Source organism: Silene latifolia, chromosome X, assembly GCF_048544455.1.
Source record: "Silene latifolia isolate original U9 population chromosome X, ASM4854445v1, whole genome shotgun sequence".
Taxonomy (NCBI): Eukaryota; Viridiplantae; Streptophyta; class Magnoliopsida; order Caryophyllales; family Caryophyllaceae; genus Silene; species Silene latifolia.
Window position 1 is genome coordinate 262,148,709 of NC_133537.1, and position 25,501 is coordinate 262,174,209.

The window sequence follows — 25,501 nt, forward strand, 5'->3', positions numbered from 1 at the left end:
TGGCGTGTTTATTCCGTGTCTTAGATTGGTGATTTTCCAATTCTACGTACACAATTTTGATAAATAAGTTTAAGTCCAACCTAAAACGATAAAAATTTTATTTTCAAGCTTTATTTCAAAAATAGATTCAGTTGTACATATAGCTATGTTAGATTGCTAGGTCAGTTTATAGGGTTTTATTAATTTTTTTAATCATATAAAGGCACAATAAAATGGATAACCTAAATGGCTAAAAGTGCTCCATATCACATTTGAGGACCTATGAAAATGGCATCTGCAGGGGGCAGATTGGGAGTATACGCGTACATCTTAGCAAAGTCAGAAATTTGAAAGTACCATCAGTAGATACAATATAACAAATTCTTTATAATACATTCTCAGACACAGTGAGAGTATATGCGTACTATCCGGACATATAAGAGACTTACAACGCCCCTAAAAAACTACAGGAGCTATGGAGACGCTATCAAGGAAGACAGACTAATGGTTTGATAGATGTAACCCCATTGAATTCAGGTCGCTTATACTTGTCGTAAGTAACCTTTAAGAGACATGAACTCGCATCTTTGTGAATACTCAGTATCTTCTGTGCACATTCCCTGAACAAAACAGGAAGATTAAAAGAAGTAACGAAAATTCAATTAGCTTATGAGCAAAATTGGTGCCAAGTTTGGAAACCATGCCTGATTTGTATTTTACTGTAATGTGCATGTTTTTCGAGCAAGGGGGTCCATGCTGGAGACTTGTTTAGAGTACAACGGGCGACGTACACGGCTGAAGCACATAGTAGTGAAGGCCTGAACTTTAGGACTTCATAGTCAATCAAGCACAACTCGATAAGGTAGAAGGCCAGATGTTCAAGCTAAAACCAAAACCACTAGTGGTGTAAGCAAGGTGATAAACTGTATTAGGATTAAGGATTCGCAAAAAAGGAAGAAAATCTATAACAAACGAAACCTTCTTTTCTGACTGAGAAGCCTTGAGAAATCTCAGCATGAACACATAAGGTGTAGGTAAATTCATCCGGAATTTTAGCTTTTTGAGGATGTCTTTTTCCTGCAATTACCAATCACCGAGAATAAATGATTCAACAAAGGTCGGAATAAACGGAACAAGAATCTGTCAAAACATCTCTTAGTAGAAATCTCTCAATTTCACAGCCTGCTGCTTATATAGAAAGCTATGTTACTCAGCTCAGTCAAAAGTATCCCATAGGGACACAGGGTACAGTGATGTATGTCCAAGTGTCGAACTACTACTTTATGCGAAATTTCTATGTTTTTGGTTTGAAATGAAGTGTCTTAAATGTCATACTCATGTGTCATGTCAGATATTCAAGTATCGGACACAGGTTCGAGAAGAATCAGGCAAAATAGGCTGATACTGGATAAGTGCCATGCACTCAAGTCTCAAATTGAATTTTCATGCAGCTTCACAAGTCAATTCGCGCACATTCTAAATTCCTAGCTTAACTTAACTACCCACTGACAACGAATCACATACCATTTCAAGAAATTGCTTTCTCGTGTATGATTCTGCAGAGATGCTGATCAAATCTTTGACCTACATCCAGACAACTAAACAATAAGGTGACAGTTCTTAATCTATACATGTAAACACAAACAAAATTGAGAGATTAATACCCCTGGATGCCAAAAATCCTCGTACTTCGACGCAAGCAAAAGAGAAGTAAGACCAACCAACTGCAGTTCTCTTTTTGTGATTGAAACTACCGAGAGATATCTGTCCAGCAAAGCTACTGCAAGGTAAAGTGTTTCTGCCATCAGATCAAATTTGTAGTGTACCTGTAAAAACCATGCATCAAGGAGTTAGACCACTAGTTAACACAAGTAAATAATACGTCCATCCCAAACATATGGTCCCATTTTTGCTTTAATGGTTATCTACACAATTATTTACATAATTTCATTTAAAAAAGGTTGCAGTTATTGACTTGCATTATGAGAAAATATTTGTCAAAGTCAATGTTGTTTGACCATCAAAATCAAACAGGGACTATATAAATGGGAATATGGGATATAGAGATACATAACAATGTTTTTATTTACCTCCACAAGCCAATTAATCAATATGCTACGCATCTGAGGTGTAATGTCTGCTTGAATCATGTAATTTTCCAAAGATTTGCTCTGTGTCTGCAGCATTGTTGCAGTTGATAATTAGCTAGAATGGCATGACATGCATAGAAATAGACTATAGTAGATCTGCCACCATGATATCTCAGACAATATTACAGAGGTAGTCTCAGTAACTTAGGGCACTAGGAATCATGAAAACATTACCATGAGGCTCCTGCCTACTGCCTAGGCAATATAAACGAGGATGTATGCAAATTATGTCATAGAAAGAGGCCATTTCAACATTGTTATGAAGACTTTTGCACCTAGTAAACACACCCTCTGGGCTCTGTAGATGGATGCAATTCCATTGAATTTAAAGACGTATTTCAGAAACAGGCATGAGTATGTGACCACTTATATGGCATGTCTTGATCCAAATAAATGCAAATTGCATTATGAGTAATACACAGTTTTTTTTTTCCTTTCATCGACAAAAGGCGAGGTGCAGGGTTGCATAGCTATTACTGAACGAAGGTGAAAAAAAAAAAAAAAAAAAAAAAACTAATCTACAGAATTACTTAACTAGTTGGAACTGTCATAAATACTACATCATGTTCTAATGAAACTGTATTATCATGATATTTTTGGAAATCGATTTACTTTGCTGTCTATACAATCAAAAAATGTAAAGCTTGCCTTGATCAAGGCTCTGTAAAGCCAAAATCTCATAAAATTATTGGAACCTTAAGCTTTTGTACTAGGCATGAGCACTAGTACAGTGCCAGAGAGAGAGCTAAGCCAAGTCTCCTGCGTTCTCGTTAAGAGCTGATTAGCAGTACAGTATTTCAGCAATAATTTTCTCTAACTGCAAGCCCATAGCTTATTCACAGAGGCAACCAACCAGTATCTATTTACTTAACTTGAAAAATAATAATAAATAAATAATCATAAGCGCACGTGTAAACTTCTTGTTGGGAGTTTGGAGAAAACACAGGAAGTATTTAATTATTAACTGCCTCATTTTCAAACAGAAAGGGCGCAATCAACCACTCATATAGCCATTAAAACTTGCTCTTTTACAACAGATCTTGCAAAAACTAGTCAATACTCGAAAGGCCCTATTGTATATAATTTACCTAACCGAGATAATAGTTATAGACAGGGTAGGACAAAATAAAAACATGAAAGAAACAAATGTGTTGTGCCAATCTGTTTCTTTGCCTTGGCATCAATAGCTGATCACTGGGATAAGCTTAATTTTCTTAGGCCTAAAATCATACTCCCTCCTATTCTAAATAAGTGTCCCATTTGCCATTTCCGTCAATTCACATAACTATCCCATTTGCCATATTTAGACATGGTTTTTTACTTTCCTACCCTTGGCTCTTTTCTTTATTTACCACTCCAACCACCCATAATCCATCATATTCAATACTTTTCATTATTTAACTCCTATATTCTTACCCCTATACAATAATTTTCATTATTTTAACTATATTCCTTAATTTTCGTGACATTGTCCAAATGGGACACTTATTCGGAATAGGAGGGAGTATGTGTTATGATTAGTTTTGACCACAAATTGAAACATTACTATGACCTCTGAAGGAAGGTAAACATTCATTACCTAAGCTATTCTATTGAAATAAACTTAAACCCAACAAGGACCATGCTACATAACTATTGACGCTTGCTTACATCGACAATTTGAACGTGCTGCATCAGACCTAGCATTGAACGTATAGCAAGACATTCGAAATTTCAAACATATAAACCATAACAACCATTCTCATTCCATATTGTATAATAAGCTATTCCAGAATTCAAACATATATAAGTCACTGAAAGTGCATTGGAAATCGATAAAGTTAAACAGAATATGCTATTACCTCTACTATCCAATAATACTGATATATGTCATCAACATATTCTGCTACTTCCAGAGGATTACCCCCATCATCAATATTAGGCAAAATTTCTTCTTTCACAGCTTCAATGTACTGCACCATAACTATATCATGCCTCCCACTTCTTAGATTATAAGGAAATACAGGAAAAAGAATACAAAAAGACAATTTTACCTTTGATCTAGATATTAACTCAGATGAATAAGATTTCCTACGAGTGGATTTTTTAATAGACGTCGAGTCCAATGAATGGGGTTTCAAGTCGTCACTGCCTTCAACGGGATTTGCTCCTTGAGTTACTAATGCCTGAGCAATTATGGACTTAACAGTTTCAGGAACAGAAGATGTGGCCACCTTAACCCTTCTGCCAGAAGTTACGCCACGAGATTTACCCACACTATAAATGCTTTCATATTTAGAATTCCTTTGAGCATTGGAAATTTGCAAAGTTGTTCTTGGAATTGGCTGAATCGATAAAACAAAGATTTAGTTTCTCAAATCAATATGAGCAAGCAATTCACTCGCAAAAGTACAAGCTCAAACAAGTGAGCTTTCACTGTGTGGGAAACCTCTTAACACCACAAACAAGTGAGCTCTCAGTAATTCTAAACCGTATTCAAGTAACAAGTTAACAGTGCTCAAACAGATCTTAGGAATCATTATTCAGATATACTTTGATTGCCTAAAGAGATTAGCGCCAGGAACAAAGACATGCACAATATCCAGGATGAGCTTCAAAACAGTAAAAGGGAAAGCTTTACTATGATGTATGAAGTATGGGTATTATAAATTAAATTTGGGTCCTCTAAAAAAGATTGTTCTTGTTTACAATCGAAAGGGTGAATTCGTCCAGAACGTCTGCAGCAAATCTAGCTCACACAAATGCCATTGGAGAAAATAGCAGAGGTTAAAACAATTAAAACAAACCTCTCGAAGAGAGAGAAAACCCCAAAAAAAAAACCCATATTAAAAAAACCCCAAACTTCGACCTCCCCCTCGCCGGCGGCTTCTCCAGTCGCCTCTTTGAGTCGCCGGCGAGACTCCTTCTAACGTTTGTTTCTCCTTCCCCTCACTGTCATCCGAGCTGCCTCGGGTTTATGCTCCATGATTTTGAACACATTCCCTCGTAATGTTAAGGCACTTTTTCGTAGGGCGGTTGCTTATATGAAGTTGAAAAGATTTTCGAAAGCTGAATTGGATCTGGTTAATGCTTTAATGGTGGAACCAAGTAATAAGGATGTGTTAAGGGAATTAGAGGTGGTAAAAGGTCATCTTCTCATAAAGGGAAATGGAAAAAGAGTGCTGGAAGTTGCTAATGAAGATTGCGTGGAGGAGAACAACAAGAACTCTGTTCATGTTTTGGCATCTGATGTGAGTATAAATGATAGGGGTGAAAGCGTGGTTACAGAGGTGATGGATGAACAAAGTGAGGTGAGTATAAGGGATACTCAGAGTGTGAATATGGAAGAGACGGATGTTCAAAGTATTTGTGCTAATAAGTCAGTTCTTGAGTTCTCCAAAAAGGGAGGTGGTAGTTCTACTTTAAGGATCCCAACAAATGCTTATAAAAAGTTGATGGAAGGGAGAACGGTGAGCTTTTACCGTAAACGTGATATGTCAACTTTAACAATTCGAATCCTTAAGGGTGAGACTACTAAGGAGATAGACTTTATAAAGGAACAATGTTACCAGAAGAAGAAGAGGAAGAAGAAAAAGAGGAGCGGTCCCAAAAAGGGGAAGTCTAAGATGATGGGGGCAATGAAGGAAAACATTACCCCCTCCGATATTATCATGGTAGAACCTGATAGTCCTAGCGTAAGTTTGAGCTCGTCCTCTACCGGGGCCGGGACGTCTTGCACATCTTCAGTTTGTGACAATTTTCCTCCTTCCGGTACTCATGTCCCCCAAGCTCAGGATGATTCTAATGACCATCAGCCTTTCGTCTTTTCAGCTCGTCCTAAGAAGTGTAAGATTCTCTCATTTGAGAAGCCATCAGGCGCCCCTATTACTCCTCTGTTTTGCAGGTACCCCTCTACTCATCATATGCAAGAGAGACGGAGAATCACCACGTTCAAGAGGAATCAAAGCAAAGGAGATGAACCTCCAAGACACAATTTATCTACTTTCTCAAAAAGTTTCTCAAAAAGTAGATCTCTCTCCCATAAATTTCTACGTCCTCGTGGCGTAAATGTGTCTTGTTGGAGGTACTCTTCTGAGGCTCAGTTGTTAAAGAAGAGAAAAGAAATGTTCGCGCAATTGGCCAGCTCTGATCGTCCCGCTAAGAAGCCTATATTGATTGTCAACCCCATCTGTAATTTATTTGCTTTTCCTAATAATGTAGTAATTGATCCGACTCCAAGAGTCGGGTAGTTACTTTGTAAGAACATTTTCTTTACTGTTGTCAAAAAAAAAAAAACAAATGCCATTGCAACATTTCCCACCTGTCAGCTAAATTCTGATAAAAAGAATGTGCAAACTCCCAGAAATGTCGAATGCTTAGCGTGATAGTAAAGGTTAAAAAAGCCAACTGGTGTTGATGGTACTTCCTCTAATATTCAAGGCCTCATATTGCAGCATTGTGTTACTTATATAAGCCTATTAGATGTGCAGTGAAATTCTCAGAATACTATGGATATATAGTCCCCTAGTTCCTCTAGCAATGCAGGATAGGTGATCTTTGACAACTTCCTCTATAGTCTCTTTATTTTGTCATAAAAATTTGAAAATTAATGAGTCTGCACTTGTTAAGCTCAAGTAAGTTAGGACGCTTAATGAATGGAAAAGCATAAGAATGCATCACTTTTGATTTATTATAAAACAAAATGCTTACTAACAGCATTCTTTTGTGTACAAAAGATATTCAATCCGTCAAATTTTCAAGACATAGTCGTCAAGAGTCAAGACTATGGACATTTTAAGTATGTAACTACATTAACTGAAAAAACCTCAACATAACCCCTTACTCCTGTAACATATAATCCTGAGAGGCTGAGATAGTGTTGACAAAATGAGAACTTGTTTAACACAAATGCTGTTATTCTCTTATTTGTTAAGACATTGCTAGATGAGATTTTTCTAGTAATAACATAAATTATGCTACACTAAACATTCTAAGAGCATGCTACTGAGAAGAAACATCAAAGGCAAATACATAAACTACAATTGATGCAATATACCTGAACTGATTTTCTAAACCCGTGAAGAGCATCTGTTCTAGTCTGGTTCCTCTGAGTTCTAGATCATGACAATATGAAACATTATTACCAAGATTTAAGACAAATAACTAATAAACTTCGGCAATCATGTAGTTAAATGTAAAGGCTGCCAAAATCCAAATGATGCCTTATGCTATCATATAGGTAATGAGATCATATCAGATGGAGAAACCCTTCCCAGTACATGCAACAGACGGGCTTAATGTCAGAGAAACCAAGAAGTTTTCTCTATTCACAATCATTGGTTAATTCCTGTGTAGGAGCTGTGAAGTATAAGGGGGAAAAGCATCAAAGTAAAAGCATTTTGAGGCACACTCCTCACTTCAAACTTGAAATCTCTATTCTCTAATACTCAATCTTAAGGTCTAAAGCCTACCACCCCGCATTGAGGCAGTATCAACTGCATAACCAGCGTGATGACCAATTCCCTAATGAAGCCTAAGACCAATATTAATAAAAAGCGCTAAACAATTGTACTGAGTTCTGCTCATCAAATAAAAATCAAGCAGCTGTTTTGATTTAGTAAAAAATCACAAATTGATAGCTCAGTATCTTCCATAGCTAAGTTTCATACATTGTGTTCAGCATATGTGAGTTGAAGTGAGGATCCGTATACAATATAAGACAGATTCTGTGTTATAATGAGATTTTGCCACTACATCAAACATTTACACCTGAAAAATGATTGATGCAGGAGCAATGGGTAGTAAGGAAGGATTGGAATGGAATCTGTCGAAATGAAGATTATTGAACAATCGTCGGAAATGTTCAAAATGCTCCAGTATTATTCAAACAAGTTCACGAGATTACTTGGCATCCAAGGTAGTGATGTCGAGACTTCTTGCTTAAGGAGTCATATCCTAGTATGTTTAGAATTTAGGAATAATTACTATAAAGGTTTAAATTCGAGTAGTAGTAACACTTTCCTAAAATCTTTAGGAAAGCTTTCCTAATTCTAGTTCTTTCCTAATCTTAGCAAGATTGTAATAAGGCGGTTTGCCATAATATGGGTCGGATTTCCTAATCTGTTTAGGACGAGTTAAGGAAGTTTAGGGAAGGGAGGTCGGTTGTCTACTTAGTATAAATAAGGGTCATTGTATTCAGTTTTATTAAAATTCAAGTTTAGAGATTAATACAAGTTTTCTTGTTGCTTATTGCTTGCGAGCTTTGAGAGTCTTATTTCTTTCTTGCGAGGGAGAGATTAGAGTGTGGTTGATCCTTGCGAGGTGAGAGTCACAAAAAAACCAGTCGTGTGTTACAATCAAATTCCTTGCGAGGGAGGAGGGAGTGATCACGTCATATCTTTTAAATTTTCGTTCAAATACATATAAAAATCAAATAAACAGTTTAATATTCCGCTGCGTTTTTTACAAAAAAATCCGAGCAGTCCAACGTACTGTTCATATCCATAAAATCGACTAGATTTTACATCAATTTGGTTATCAGAGCAAGGTTATTAATTTGTTTCTTAACAAGTTAATCTTGGGAAGTAAGGATGCCAAGAGAGGACGATTCCAGCAAGACCACCGGTGATGGTTCAAGCACACTTCAAGAACAGTTAGATGAGATGAAACAAGCTATGGCCGAGCTAAAGTAGTAGTAGGTCTCGTGGATCATATTCTGATGATGTGGTTTCCAAGTCCAAAAAGGAGAACAAAAACGATGATGATCGAGGTCTAAAACTTGACATACCTGATTTTAATGGAGATATGGATCCCGAAAAGTTTTTGGATTGGATTAGGCAAGCTGAACGAGTTTTCGAGTACAAGGAATACGATGAGCATAAACAATTCAAGGTAGCTATTCTAAAACTCACTAAATATGCATCATTGTGGTATGAAAACTTGAAAAAACAGAGGAAGCGAGATAAGAAGAGCAAGATTGATACTTGGGAGAAACTTAAGAAGCATCTTATGAGGAGATTCTTACCAAGAGATTATGAGCAAGAAAATTACCTAAAATTGCAATCTTTATCAGAAGAAAATCTGTCCGTGGCCGAGTACATTAAGGAATTCGAGAGGATGATGATTGTTTGTGATCTTGAAGAGAAGGAAGAGCTTAGAGTTGCAAGATTCATCAAGGGTCTAATACCGTCACTTGCGTCAAAAGTTGAGGTTCAGATTTACAATGGATTTGATGATGTTTGTAGATTGGCTCTAAAGTTTGAAAAACAAGACAAAACAAGAAAATCCTATACTTATTCAAGAGGATCAAATTCAGATTGAAGTTCTTATTCGGAGCCAGAATTTAGCAAGCTTAAGGAAGTTCAAATAGAAGATCCTAAAGACAAAGGGAAAACAATTGCTATGGAGCCTAAGAGTCTTATTTCTTTCTTGCGAGGGAGAGATTAGAGTGTGGTTGATCCTTGCGAGGGAGAGATTAGAGTGTGGTTGATCCTAACTGAGATTTAATTCCATTCAGTTTTATTAAAATTCAAGTTTAGAGATTAATACAAGTTTTCTTGTTGCTTATTGCTTGCGAGCTTTGAGAGTCTTATTTCTTTCTTGCGAGGGAGAGATTAGAGTGTGGTTGATCCTTGCGAGGTGAGAGTCACAAAAAAACCAGTCGTGTGTTACAATCAAATTCCTTGCGAGGGAGGAGGGAGTGATCACGTCATATCTTTTAAATTTTCGTTCAAATACATATAAAAATCAAATAAACAGTTTAATATTCCGCTGCGTTTTTTACAAAAAAATCCGAATAGTCCAACGTACTGTTCATATCCATTAAATCGACTAGATTTTACATCAATGATAGTCCTATTAATACAAGCATGGAATTAAATCTCAGTTAGGACACCACATTGCAACCCAGATATCAAGGGTTTGAAGGTTGTTGTAACTGTATTAAGGCCACATTTATAGCATAAGGATCAAGATTGGACCAGGACAACTGATTCCGAGATCAAGTCGCAGATCGAGAATTAATTCCATGAACTCAAAATCATGAATATAATTATGTGTTCAATCAAATAATGCAGTGTTACTATGTCTATATCCACAGCTGGAATTATATAAACATGGAAAAGAAATACAAAATTTGGTACAACTACCTATTTTATTGAGTACAATTTTTTTACAAACTATTACCTTTCAAAAAAATTCATAACAATCTATATCTATATATCTATATAAAAGAGAGTTTTTTCGAGCGATTCTAGAGCGTCCACATCGTCAAAAATTAATTTAGGAAAGTTTCATAAATAATATTTTCCACATAAAAAATAAAGTGGAGAATCTTTTAATTATTACTCCCTCCTATCCATCCTTTTTTTTTCCCTTTGAAGTGGGCACGGAGATTAAGGGTGGGGAGTATAATATTGATAAATATATGAGTGGGGTTTGGTAATTGGAGAGATGTATGAATAATTATGATTAAATATTAATAAAGGAGATGAGTGGGGTTTGGTTATTGGAGAGAGGTAGGAATAATTAGAATTAAATATTAATAAAGTATATATAGTGGGGTTTGATGAGTGGAAAGAGGTAAGAGTATAATATTAATAAAAACTTTCTCAAAAAGGAAAGGGGAAGAAAACCTGAATAATCCGTTTTAGGAAATAGGGAAGAAAAGAGTGGATAGGAGGGAGTATAATATCTATATTTCCTATTTTATATTCATGAGAAATTTCTAATTTTTATATAAAAACTTTGACATTTCATTTGGCAAAATAATGTCGTTATAAAAATTATGAAGATAATATGCAGCAGGAGCCACTGACCAGGACACCCCACAAATGCAAGCAGGCCAAAACAACACCACACCCATTCCAGGAAGCAACCAAACTGGGCTAAGTTTAGAGGCTAATAGGTACGAGTACAAGCAACCAACCACCACCGCCACCATGGCCACGGTGGTTGGTCACTAAACTAGGCTCGAGAAAAGTCTGGGGTCCAAGGGAAAATCACAATGCAAGTCCTAGAAAACCAAGTCGGGATGAATGCAAAGAAATGACAAACAACAAAAGCAAACTTTCCATTTCTGGCTAAACCATGAGGAAAAAGCACTCAAAGAACTTTTGGCTTGTCTTCCCATATACCAGATACAACCTAGAGCCAATTTTAATACCAAGGACTCAATCATTTCGTCCTCAAGTGCCTACATTCACCAGAAAAGCCAGCAATGCAAAGAAAGGACCACAACTCGTCATCACACTGCATTTCTCTTTTGTTTTCATTCGATTTACAATTAAGAGCTTTTAAACCGTTGTAATATTGTACTTGAACTCTTACCAAAGACATGTGAGGAGGGATCCCGACCCTTGGATGTAGTTTCCTTTCAAGTTTGTAACCTAAAAGGGTCTATATAAGGACCTCAATTGTGTTGTTGTAGCAAATTTGATTTATGAATGAAACCGGAGTTTTCTCTCAAATTTAAACCTCTTAATCTTGTGCTTAGTCTCGTAGATTGAGTCGGGCTTGATAATAACCCGTGCTTAGATCGTGGTTATTGATTAAGTACTGTTAGTAGAGTATAAACTTTCCTGTCGAGACTGTGGTTAGTTTAGCTTTTTGTTTGTTTGTTTTAGTTGAGTCTTTCTGTGTTAATCGTGGAATCTCTTAACTCTAACACCCCAAATTGTTAGCTTAATTCCCCTGTGAGAATTCGTGGGTTTTACGGTTGATAATTATATCCAAAGTTCCCTCCTTTGATCAACTCCCGCAGAATTACCTCGATCGCCACCGTCCATTTGTGTCTGTCGATCGATTCGATTGAGTATTTAAGGTACTTTGAGTCCTCCACAAATCCTAGAAATTTACTCAGAGCTAGTTCTTATATTAAAGGAATTTACTGCCAAGTTTCATGATTTTAGGAGGTCAATTCATAATTTTATTAAATAGCACGAGTTTATTGCATTCCTGAGAACTTGTCTTATTTCTGCTGGTTTGTTTGTTGTTTTTGTCTAAACCCTTGGACATTACACTGCATAATATAATTAGATTCGTGGCAAAAAATGCTTTCATTAGAGTGTAGATTTCGGCGCTGTTTGGTAAACAGCATATTGCATAAATTTCAGCATATTTGACCCAATTAGCATATTTGACCAATCAATATGCTATTTAGGGTGTTTGGGAAACGGCATATTGAAATAGTAGATTTGAGCCCAATCTACTGTTTTAGAATATGCTGCTCCCCCTAGCATATTCAAATAGCAGATTAGAGAAAAAAAATATTCACCTTTTTACCCTTTAAAAAATATAACCCTACCTTTATTTCTCCATTGTTCCTCATTCACTCTCATCTCTGGTAAAAGGTACGTTTTTTTTTCAAACTTGTTTTTTCACTTTTTCTTTAAAGTATTGCATACATACTAACTTGCATACATACATACTCCATGCGTTTTCTTTTTAGTAGAACAAGAATGAAGCATATCGTTTGTTTGGAATCCGATTAATAAGATAAATAGGAAAGAAAGTATTGAGTAAAATTATTTACAGTTGCAGAAGAGAAAAGAGGGAAAAGAGTTTTGTTGGGTGTCGATTATTGTGTATGAGATCCCTAATTAAATTCCTAGTTAAATTCTACGAAAACAATAATGAATAACAAACACGCATGTTCCTAAATGAACTGACATTAAAATACATGACAGAACAGGTGGAATACAGCAAAGAGAAGGAGGAAAATAAATAAGTAAAAGGTGTAATGGCATATGAAGGAACAATTCTTTTTCAACTAGTCTTGCTTGTGACGGGTTAATTCCGTCACAAGTTTGTGACCTTTCATAAAAAGGAAGAGGGGACAAGGTGAGGCACCCCTCATGTACTTCTCACTCACCTCTCAATGGGCATTTTGTGAAAGGAAATGGTATCCGTCACAGGCTTGTGACGGATATCGTCGTCACAAATGAGAAATTGTGATTCTTTTTAGGGGAAAAAGGAGGGATTTCCCGATCAAGAAAATCACTAGGACCCTCTTTCATTTACATCATTAGCAACTCTTTCTTTTACATTATTAAAAAAAGTCGTCAGTAAAGGAAGAAGAATATTTATAGATGTCAATGAACAATACGATTCTTTTTACTAAACACAAGCTATTATAACCATTCTTGCGATGGTTATAATAGCTTGTGTTTAGTAAAAATACGATTCTTTTTAGTAGAACAAGAATGAAGCATATCGTTTGTTTGGAATCTGATTCATTATGTTATATCGTATTAATAATATTTATAGATGTCAATGAACAATGGAGAAAGTCAAGGAGGAAAAGAAAGAGCTAGTTGGTCAAAAGATACTTTGTATGATTTTTTTGATATTTGTAATGCTCAAATGCAACGAAGTAAGGGAAGAAAAGGGGCAATAACATCCCAAAGGGTGCCATGGAAGGCAGTAGAATTACAATTTCAAAAGAAGACAAATTTACCCTATGATAAGGCCAAACTTAAGAGCAAGTTAGATTGGATGAAAAGTCGATGGTCGCTTTGGAAGCAATTAAAGGGCAAAGAAACCGGATTAGGTTGGGATCACGAAAAAGGGACTATAAGTGCTAGTGATGAGTGGTGGAATCAAAAGATTCAGGTAGATGTTCTTATACCTTATTTTTATTATTTAAATATTACGATGAAAAAATTATAAATGTAATTCTTTTTCATAGGAAAATCCCAAATTTGGTGCATTTCGAGATGAAGGGATTGAGCAAGATCTTGAGTATAAGATGGATCAATTATTTGGGGTTTCAGTAGCTTCTGGAGCTAATAAGCACAATCCTTTTGAAACTAACTCAAGTGGAATAGACGAAATTGATGTTACTCCTTATATTCCTTCTCCACCGCGTAGTTTGAATATTAATGTTCTACCGTCATATAATGACCATGAAGATGTAGGCGACAATGGAAGTGGTGCATGGGAGGAATTGTGGAGAGAAAGTAACTCAAGTCCAATTGCGATCGATTCATATTCCAAGTCCAAGTGTTAAACTCGGTAAATGAAAGCGGCAATAGCAAGGGGAAAAGGCCTATGGAATATGATGTCTCACAAAATAACAAGAGTGCTAAGATAAATTATAGTTCCACCAAAAAGAGGGGAACTGCTACATTGATACTTGAGAATATAGAGTTTTTGCGACAATCTATTGTTGAAAGGAACGAAAAAAAAGTGAATGAATCAAGTGACGGTGTTGGGGATGCTTTGACAAAGGTATTTAATCTACCTGGCTCGTAACCCGTAACAGATCTTTTCAGCTTTGCTTGTTCCTTAATGTCGGATTCGGCAAATAGAACAATCTTATCTCGTATGCCAGACGATAATGCATCTATAGCTTGGATCAAATTCTTGTTTAACGAGCGAAAAAATCAATAATGTTTTTTTTATATTTTGTGTTAGGTGAAATTCTTGAACTATGCGAACTAGACTCCAATAATGTTTTATAGACTTTGTAATTTTTATTTTTGATGATTGTTATTTGATTCAAGGCTATAATGTATTTGTATTTTACATTTATTTTTACTATTATGTAGGAATGAATAATCAAACTCAGCAAAGTGTTATTGTTGACGATGAAGGTGACGATTTTTGGGATTTAGTAGCTTGTGCAACTGCTTATATTGCTCTTTATTATGTTATGTACATACATAAGGAGCCATGCATGACTTCTTTTCTAACTGGTGAAAGATGGATGAATGAGTTGTTAAGTGGAAATGAAAGACGCTGTTTTAATATGCTAAGGATGAACCCAGATGTATTTCAACAACTATGCAATGACTTGGAAACTGAGTATGGGCTATGTAGTTCACATAAGATGTCGATCATTGAAAAAGTGGGTTTATATGTATACACTCTTAGTAAGGGTGCATCCAATAGAGATGTGCAAGAGAGGTTTCAACGATCAGGTGAAACCGTGAGTAGAGTTTTTAAAGAAGTGTTAGATGCAATGGATGGCCTGATAAGAGATATACTGAGGCCAAGAGATCCAGAATTCAATGAAATTCCTTCAAAAATTGCAAATGATGATCGATATATGCCATATTTTAAGGTAATTTTGTATGATTATTTGAATATACGTTATTTCGCATCTTTAACAAGGTATATATACTAATGAACAATAATATGATATATATTAGGATTGCATCGGCGCTATAGATGGTACACACATAAGCGTAGTTGTCCCCGAAGAAGACCAATTGCGATATAGAGGAAGAAAGAGCATACCAACTACAAATGTATTGGCAGCATGTGACTTTGATCTATTATTTACATATGTTTTGCCTGGATGGGAAGGTTCAGCACATGACTCTCGTATATTTCTCGATGCAATTGGGAATCCGAGTTTGAAATTTCCTTACCCGCCACGAGGTAAATATTTTGATTTTATTAAGATTGACTTTTTTTTCAGTCAATACAATTTAAAGTTGATAATTATTAATATTTCAATTACTTCTATTAGGTAAATATTATTTGGCTGATAAAGGTTATCCAGACAGAGTAGGGTACTTGACGCCGTACCCAAAAGTGAAGTATCATGAAAATGAGTTTAGAGGAGCTCCTCCGAGGGGTTCTAAGGAACTTTTTAACAGGGCTCATTCTTCATTAAGAAATTGTATTGAGAGGGCATTTGGTGTTCTCAAAGCGCGATGGGAAATTTTAGGAAAGATGCCTCAATACACCCTACAAGATCAAAATCGGATTATTTGTGGAACTTTTGCATTACATAATTATATAAGAAGGACTACAATTAGGGATGAAGCTTTTAAAATCATTGATGAAAATCCGGATTTTATACCTCCAGATGTATTACAAGATGTGGCTAATCATTTCTCGCAACCTGCAACCGAGTCTTCGGGAACTAAAGAAATGTCAACTGTTCGCGATAACATTACTTCTAGTTTGATGGCTAGTAGAAGAAATCGACATTAGTCATTAAAGTTATTTGTGTGATGTATTTAGACAAATACTAGTCAATAATTTAATCATGTCCTTTTTTTGTCATTTTACAAAGGAATGAGCTAATCTGCTAATTTAATTCTGCTAATTACCAAACACCCTTGACAAATTCTGCTAATTGAATATGCTAGTCAAATCTGCCAACAAATTCTGCTAATTACAATCTGCTTTTACAATCTGCTTCTGCCGATATTAATCCGCTATTTACCAAACAGGGCCTTCATATAATTTGCACATATTAAAGATGGTGTACTTCTTAATATGTTATATGTCTCACATTGAAAAACAATGTTAGTGTGGTGATTATAATACGTATAAATTATAGAATTGTCCCACATCGAAAGATTAACATATGGTGGGTGATCCTATGATTATAAATAGGGGTCATCATTGGAACCTATATACCAACCAAAAACGTTAAACTAAAATTACACTTTTCTGGACTAAGATTTAAAAAAATATAAACAAGATCTAAAAAAAATTCAAAAAAAAAAAAAAAAGAAAAGAAAAATGACGAAAAGCATAACTGAAACCAAGACTCATTGTCGACACGTTTTTTTTATTTAGAAACACCAACAGCCGCTTTTTTTATTTAGAAACACCAAGACTCATTGTGGTATCGTTTTTTTTATTTAGAAAAGAAAAATATAAACAAGATCTACTCCCTCCTCCCTCATCCTCGCGCGTCACCACCGTCTATTAGTAGATCTAGGCTAATTTTTTTTTTTAAAATTGGAAAAGTTGGCGGCTGGTGTTCGTTGTTGGTGTTCGTTGTTGTTGGTGGTGGCGACATTGGAGGAGGCTATTGGCGGTGGTGGGAGGAGCAGATGTGGTGGCGAAGGCGTTGTTGTTGTTGTTGGTGGTGGTGGTTGTGGTCTTTGGTGAGCGTGAGGGTGAGAGATGTGGTGGCGAAGGGATGTCGCCGTGGTGGGTGAATGGGGGTGGCAGCTCTGAAAATCGAAAGAGGAGAAGAAAGGGGAAGGGAAGGCAATGGTTGGTGGTGTCGTTGGTGCGAGGTGGAAGGGAGTGGTGTTGCATGGGGGTGGTGGGTGCGTGGGGATGGAGCCGGCTGGAGAGGAGGGTGGGTGTGCGGGTGGGGTGACGGAGGTGGTAGAATGCGGCAGATCTGGTGGGCCGTCGGGTGGTGGGTTGTGGGTCGTGGGTGGTGGTGTCGGGTAGGATGGTGATGGTGGGAGTGGGTGGTGGAAGATTTAGGGTTTTATTTATTTGGGTTTTGAATTAATTTGGGTTTTAGAGAGGGGGTAGAAAAATGAATTGTGTGAATGAGTGAGAAGTGAGTGGAAAAATAAATGTTATATAGTGGATTAATATTTGATTAATGTGGATTAGTAAAGTAGAGAGGGGAAGTGTTTACTTAGACATTAATCTCCTTTTTTTTGCTTACAATCTCAGCCCTCCATCTCCCTCATCCAAAGGCTCTAAGAAGGACTTATGGACTCAAATGTAAGAGGTGGACTCACTTGATCTTTACACTATATATATATATATATATATATATATATATATATATATATATATATATATATATAGCAAGATCCCGTGAGTCCACCTATATATTTGAGTCCATAAAACAATATCACGCACTATACAAAACCATATCACGAATATAATGCTCTGATATTGTTTAATATAAAGTGTGATATTGTATCATGGACTCACGGACTCAAAAAGAAAGGGTGGACTCATGTGATCCTAATTCTATATATATATATATATATATATATATATATATATATATATATATATATATTCTATATTATGCATTATATTCAAGTGATGTTTATAATCTTTATATAAAAACTTATACATCTCATTTGCCAAAAAAGTATTACAAAATAAATTATGAAAATTATATTATAATATATTATTGGTAAAAGAAATGCTAGCATTAGAATATAGTATCATATTATTTGCAAATATTTTTTAATTATGATAAAAAATTAAAAACAAACGTACGAATATTAATAAATTGTACACCATCCATTCAAGACCAAATACAACATTTTCATTTACACACTTGCCAATATAAAAATTACAACGTAAATATCTTTAAGTTTACATTATTATTAACCCGGGTTAGATGTCGAATTATGTGCGAAAAAGATGGTGTATTTCTAAGTATGTTATTTGTCCCACATTGAAAAAATATGTTGGTGTGGTGAATATATTACGTATAAATAATAGAACTGTCCCACATCGAAAGTTTAGCATAAGGTGGGTGATCATATAATTATAAATAGAAAACATCCTTAGAACCTAAATACCAACCCAAAACCTTCTGAGTCTCTTAAGCATTGTCTTTGAGAGTTCTTAAGAATTTATATCATTATCTCCACAGTATGATATATATATTTTTTATATTATGTCAAGTGATGTTTATAATTTTTATATAAAAACTTATACATCTCATTTAGCAAAAAAGTAACATAATTTTTTTTTTTGAAAAATTATATAATTAGATTCGTGGCAAATAAATGTTAGCATTAGAATATAGTATCATATTATTTGCACATATTTTAATTATGATAAGAAGTTAAAAAAAAATGTATTATACGAATATTAATAAATAGTATAGTATTTGCTTATTATTATTAAACTGGGTTAGATGTCGAATTAGGTGTGAAAAAGATTGTGTATTTCTAAGTATATTGTTTGTCCCACATTGAAAAATAATGTAGGTGTGGTAATTATACTACATATAAAAAGTTGAATTGTCCCACATTAGAAGATTATCAGTATCACATGATTATAAATAGGAGTCATATTTGAAACTTAGGGACATCAACCCAACATCTTTTGCGTCTCTTAAATAAGATGTTTTGACTTTTGATCATATCTAAATAAATGATTAGACATAAGATGTAAATATTAAGACCTTATAACCATTTTTTTATTACTAAGTTAATTACCCTGTTACAACGCATTAAAAGAAATCAAAAATTACACCCTAATACACACTATTTCTTACCAATTGCTACCACCGGAACTCCTACCAATTTTTTTGCACTTTTCCAGCCATTTTTTATCTACCTCTAAAATATTTTTATCATTTTCCACTCTTCCCCAAATATCCCTTCATTTCACCTCTTAATCACCTTAATCTTCCTCCTCCATCATCCTACACCTTCATTTTCCTCCTCCATCTGCTTGACTGCTTCTCCATCAAACTAACTAAAAAAACATAAAAAATTGAAGAAGCCAAGTCTATTTTTGTATCATCTTCGCTTCATTTTCCCCAAATCAACTGAACTTCTCCTTCATCTCATCACCTTTTCAATTCATCTTCTTCTCCTTTCCCTCATCCATCTCTACTATTTTGTCTAGGTGTTCTCCTTGATACATCTTACAATCACTTCTCTGTATCATTATGATTTTGACAATGCCAACAAAAATTTAAACCCATAAACCTTGCCAATTTGGAACCAAAAATTTAAGGAGTTGTAAAAGAGGTGTATGACAGATTTGGGAACAAGCAAGAGATTCCACAAAACAAAACAAAAAATTACAAACTACTGCCTAACATATCTTTCTTTTAAAAACCATACTAACTATTATGAGTTATGACACTTCTACAAACGCCTACCTAAAATGAACTCCATGCAGCTTTCTTAGTAATTTTTCGCTAATTTTAGTTGGGTGAATTCCTACTTATAAAATTTATAATGTTTTGTGGCTTTTTAATGGCTAACAAAACAAAAATATAATGTACTTATTAGGTAGTCATTTTTATATTCTTTTGAGTAGTTATTTGTAAAAAGAAATGTCTATAATAATTAGTAGATACCTATTATTCCCATGGAATAACTGAATAACAATAAAACTGATCTCAGTATCAAATAAAAAATTGCAGGACATATGTTGTCTTCTTGGAAAATAAATATAAACTCTGTATAAAAAAAACGTGGAAACCAATTAAGCAGCAAATTACTCACATCTGAGTGAAGCCATCACTTGCTTTATCCTTCGTAACTTTGGTTTTCAGATGGCTCACAGCACCGATTCTTGTTTTCATCACTATATATAAAAGCACAAACACAACAAGAAGAAATTATTACAAATTTTCATTTTTTTATCTAATACCTTACCAGAGAAAGGCTATAAAGTAATCAACGCACCTGGGAACCCAATTTTCCTAGTGGAGTTATCTGCAGTTTTAACGTCTCCCTGACAATAAAAGATGATCATCCTATGACATCTAAATTATTGAAGAAGCAAAACTGAGGCTTTGCACAACAACAAAAGAACTGACTCTCTCTCAGCTAGAATGAGAGAAAAGGACTGAACCATCATTTATAATAAGCACCACCTGTGATTTTAAGTCATGGGAAAGTCTTGTGTTCTTCATCTCTGGAAAGGAATTCCTGCAAGCACAAAATCAGAACAGAAACCACTATTTTACGCCTGACAATCTGATAATAGAATTAGGAAATGCACAAACCTAGTTTTGTAGTTCGGTAAATAGGAGCAAAACAAACAAAAAAATCTACAAGCGAGAATCAGACCTTGTCCTATTGGGAGTTTCATTAGCTTCAACCCTCCGAAAATTGGAAGAGTTCCTCATAGTTTTGGTGCTGGCTGAAGCAAACCAAGGCAAGTACAAAAAACATAGTGTTACTATAGAAACTAGGCTGATTTGTAGTTTTGCACAATGTAGGAAGCATATTAATACTTACGTTTTACATTACAGTGGGAAACTGTAGCACCAGTAGCCAGTGCATTCACTTTAACCTGATTCAAGATAGGCAATGCTAGTTGCAAGTTAGCAAACACAGGTAGTATAAATAGAATATAAGCCAATGATTCCATAGATTGAAGAAAATAAGAGATATGAGGCAAGTGCATAAACAGCAGGCATGGAATTACGAGAAATACTAGATCAGGGACAATTGAACCAGACAAGGTAAAGCTGCAAACAAGTAAAATTAATTAAATGCAAAAAAAGGATAATGATACTATTAGGAAAGTTGATTTCATTGTAGTGTCTTCACTCCCTACAAACAGGCGCTCAAGTAGTCCCTATATTTTAGGGCAGTGTATGAATTTTATATACTGAGATAGTTTGTACTTTGTAGCATATTTCACTCTAATTGTGTCAAAAATTATACTATTAAAAGCAACAAGTATAGAACACAGAAATGTAAAGTAGTTTCATATTGCAACCAAATTAGGTCTCGAGCTTATCTTACATTACTAACATTTGAAGTAGTACTCCAACCTTGCTGAAAAATTTTAGTTGTTACTGTATCTTAACTTTAAGTTTACCTTGACTTTGTATTATGTTTCACTCCTTTTTTCGCATTTTGAGGTGTGCGTTCACCCATGGACGGTTCTAAAGGATGATTCATGTCAGCCGACCCCAAATCATTTTGGGATTAAGGCTCTGATGTTGTTGTTGTTGTATCTTCACTTTAAATGATTTCCACATCAAAATCTTAAAGATAAAAGACAAATCCCATCTCTGAAATCTGATGCATCATATAGGTATAACTCTGGTCTATGGATCACCAGAGTCTAGAAACAGTCACAGTTCACTGTAATAGCTTCTACTAACATCTTCTGCTACACAGATATGCTCTTGGAATTTTGGCCATAGATAGGCAGTGTACTCTAAACATGTGTTGCCGGTTTTTTACACCAAAGACAAAAGTAGAAAATAATTGTAAATCGGTGAAGTGACTGGAGGAGCATTGTGCTTCTGTAGGATGTCCAAGCAAGATCAGAAATCGATTGATCACTTGAACATTGGGATTAACAAAAAAAATATAATTGTAGTGACAAAAGACTTGAAATGCACTTGCAGTAGGAAATATAAAGCGCAAAAATTCAATTAAAAGATGGATTCATATGACATTGTTGCGTGCACAAAACTAATAACTTGCACATATCAGTTAGTAATTTCTCTAGGATATAAACTAGGTGTTTGATTGTCTGCATCACACCAGCATTAGAGGTTATTGTCTACGAGAACTGTAACCAGTTGAAGTCCTATACTAGTATATAAGAACATAACATAGAGTGGCTTATGGCTTACCTTTCGTTTAAAGTAAGGGGGTCCGTGTAACTTTATGACCAGTATGGATCCAACCTACGCTTCGCTCTAATAGTATTCAGTAGCTGTTACTTATTCAGGTTAATAAATCAGGATAACAGCTACTGAATACTATTGGTCTTCAGCAGTTATATGCCTATGACTTTATTATTCACAGATCAAATAGGTGTACAATCACACAGACTTCTGTAGAACCGCCTACATTAGCTTTTTTTTTTTATAAATCCGCTTTACTAGTAAATCAAGTGACCTCTAAATCATCAAAGTGGCGCTTTTTATACTGTCATTCATGGTTCAAATCTCAGCCAGTACATATCGTATCGCATAAGGTGTGTATCGGGATTAGAAGAGGCCGATACAAGATATCGTGATACATCAAGGCCAAAACAAAAAATTAAAATAAAAGCGGAAAATGGCCCGAGGCATATCATGAATTATTCAATTCAGTCTGATACGGCCTGGAGGGCCCGGGATGTTTCTTTATAAAAGCACTAACATACTAAAAGTGGCCTAATTTTAAATAGACAAATAAAATAAAATAGCTAAAAAAGCTTCATTCAGAAACATTGACGCAATAACCACAACTATGACCGCGATGAGCGCATCAAATACAATTCGGCGACACATTACCTCAATCGCGATACAAATACCGCAACTTTAGGCCTGTCATCAATGACCAGTTTATGTAGTTATCCTTTTTCCTATTGGTGACCATTGTTCCTATTGGTAGTCTCTTTTATAACATTAGCGATCATTTAACTACTGTAAGTTATTGTTTTAACTTTAGTTGTGATGTACTCTCACTATAAGTGATTGTTTCAACTTATTCGTATAGAATAATGGTTTCCGAAGCTAAACAATGATTGTCAACGTCGAAATGATTGACAAGATAGCCTAAAAGCATAGAACTCAAATGGCTAGAGGAAAGATTTAGCTTACGATTGGAGGGCGGCTTGATGAAGCAGTAGAGGTCCTTGTGGTGAAACTCGTTGAGTTCCTGAAAAGCCGATGACAAGAAACAACTTAATAACAGGAAGAATTGGGTTCAGGAAATTTCACATTCACATGTTCAGAAATTCAGATTTATCAGCAGTTGACTTCAAAACTAACAATAAAACAACAACAGAGCCACAATACCATAACACTAGGGATAAAACATTAATAAGATTAACTACAAACAAAATTATACACTTGTTCAGACTTTAAAAAGAGTAGACTTACAAGAACAGTGGGCATAAACAAAAAGACATATTAGACACTTGAGGAACAGCACACAGCATATCACTTGACTAACTAAATTAACAAACCTTTGAATGAAACCATATAGGAAAGAAAGTACCAACATAATTTTTGAAGCCAATGAGAAATTATATTGGATGATGTGACTTTCTCAAACTCAAGTAAAAATCAGCGATTGTTTTGCAAAAGACTAACACGATTCAGAAACAATGTTTTAAGTGACTACAGGTGCCCATTTTGACTTTGTATAAGCTCTTATCTCCTTTATGTTGACGCAATACTATATGGAAACATCAGACCAGCCCCCTTACCCTCCCCATTTACGATTCCCTTAGGGTAATGTGAATGAAACATAATAAGCTAGAGACAAGAATACTAGGCTAGCAATGATCCACATTCCACACTCACCTGGAACAACTAGGCTTCTGAAGCCGAGATGAGGTCTGCCGAATATTGCTCACATCAGCTAAAGCTCTTCTTCCTAATTTTGTCTTTCCTGAAACAATAAACAAGAGACCTTAAACAATTGCCATAGGAAACTTATGACTTTAGAAACAAACAGTATTCAGAAACATACCTAATAGATCCTGGCTGACCCTAGTCTTCTCAGCACCAATTACGAGACTCCTCTCCTTCAAGAATTGAAAAAGAAAAGCGACAAAAAGCTAAGCAATTTACGAAAACAAAGTTTAGCAAAGATGTACCTCAAAACTTCAAAAGGCAGTCGTTTTTACCTTCAAAGCGGTATTATTCGACAATGAACTGCCTTTCTTTAACAGCGTCCTCCTAGCACAAAGAGTTTGATATACTTTTGAGCACTAGATATAGAGGAAAAGGCAAAACAAAGCCCGCAAAAATGTAGTTGGATTTCAGTGAAGATAATTCAAACTTGCAACTAAGATCAACAGTAGTACAGTGTACCATAAATAAAGACATAAAAATATTCAAGTTGTTCTTATGCTCGTCTACTGAACAATATCATCAAAGAGTAAAGTTTGACTTTGGTTTAACACTAACATATATGTTGGGATAGCGTATGGAGGGAAAGAAAGGGGAGAGGTCCAAAATACATTGTTTGGAATAATAGATGGAAAGAGGGGAGAAAGTGAGGGAAAATGTTTGTCAAAAATCCATTATTGTCAATATTGTAAGAAAATCGAAAAAGGTGTGAGTAAGGTAGTTAACATAGTACGTCAGCACTTGCCAAGATTTAGGAGAGAGGCTAACTTTCCTTCCAAATATCTCCAATTTTGGAAGGATTTGGATTTGTTAAGCACGGAAGGAAAGTGGCATCCCTCCTAAGTCTTCTTTCCCTTTCTAAACCCGCTACACAATTGTTATCCAGACAAGCGGTTCTTGAATCCCCCTATCCCCTATCCCCTCCCCTACCCTTTCCCAAACAATGCCTTGTATAGCTGCTAAAGAGAACGCATTCCCTATCAAGATATACAGGATCAATTGCTTTGTTGAAGCTCCTCAAGTAAAAGCGTGTGCACACACACATTGCGCGCCATCATTTTCTTTATAATATGCAGCATATACGTATCAATATTCAAAATAATGACGAAACATAAATTGAAAAAGACAAATAGGAACTCAATTACTAAGTTATAATCTGCGTTGTCCAATAGGAGAGGAAACTTACGAAGTGTTTGTATCGACATTAGGAAGAGCACGACCATTAACTTTAGAATTCTCCGAATAAACCTTAAATTTACTGAGTGCAACTGTTCCAATTACAAAATCAGATACAAGAAAAAATGAATTAAAAGAATTGCGAGATTGTGAATGAATAATTACCAGTATGAGTAGGTCCAGGAACAGTTTTCTCCTGACAAATGTCAAGTTAATAATTGAAAAGCATAAGTGATGAAGAAAATAAAGAAATTAGGGTTGTTACGGTGGTACCTTGAGAGGCAACATTTCGCAGATTTCAACTCTTCTCCTACCAAGAATTAGGGTTTGAGTGAATATGAAAATGAAAATTAATGGAAGATTAAAGAGAAGAGAGTAGGGTTTGATCGATGCGGTTTCTTAGAGCATTTCAGGAGGATTCGTTGAAATTCAAAGATGATAAGTATCGTTGTTGAGGCAACTATGTATTGTGAATCTT

At 35.3% G+C, this 25,501-nt stretch overlaps 1 protein-coding gene across 3 annotated transcripts; it reads right to left on the minus strand.

Moving 5' to 3' along the window:
- Window positions 1-309: 309 nt before the first annotated feature.
- Window positions 310-25,501, minus strand: LOC141623945 (putative cyclin-B3-1). Of its 3 annotated transcripts, none has more exons than XM_074440108.1 (21): window positions 25,297-25,501; window positions 25,189-25,219; window positions 25,034-25,115; window positions 24,123-24,174; window positions 23,966-24,020; window positions 23,797-23,884; window positions 23,089-23,146; window positions 20,774-20,828; window positions 20,603-20,675; window positions 20,407-20,461; window positions 20,216-20,264; window positions 20,033-20,114; window positions 7,165-7,222; window positions 4,163-4,453; window positions 3,971-4,081; window positions 2,070-2,156; window positions 1,644-1,805; window positions 1,504-1,563; window positions 958-1,056; window positions 684-862; window positions 310-599 (listed from the first exon to the last, which is right to left on the minus strand). In XM_074440108.1, exons 1-21 carry the CDS (start codon window positions 25,309-25,311, stop codon window positions 467-469), a joined length of 1,875 nt encoding a protein of 624 aa, XP_074296209.1. In that variant the 5' UTR covers window positions 25,312-25,501; the 3' UTR covers window positions 310-466. The 3 variants fall into 3 exon arrangements, with proteins under 3 accessions (XP_074296209.1, XP_074296210.1, XP_074296211.1); XM_074440109.1 differs by having other exon boundaries at window positions 25,189-25,216; window positions 25,297-25,422; XM_074440110.1 differs by lacking the exons at window positions 3,971-4,081; window positions 4,163-4,453 and having other exon boundaries at window positions 25,297-25,422.

Bases quoted from the DNA above. Each gene is read 5' to 3' on its own strand.
- LOC141623945 (XM_074440108.1), bottom strand. The intron at 1,806-2,069 runs GTAAATAAAAAC...TGGTTTTTACAG, and splicing joins TGATTAATTGGCTTGTGGAG to GTACACTACAAATTTGATCT. The intron at 600-683 runs GCATGGTTTCCA...TGTTTTGTTCAG, and splicing joins TACAGTAAAATACAAATCAG to GGAATGTGCACAGAAGATAC.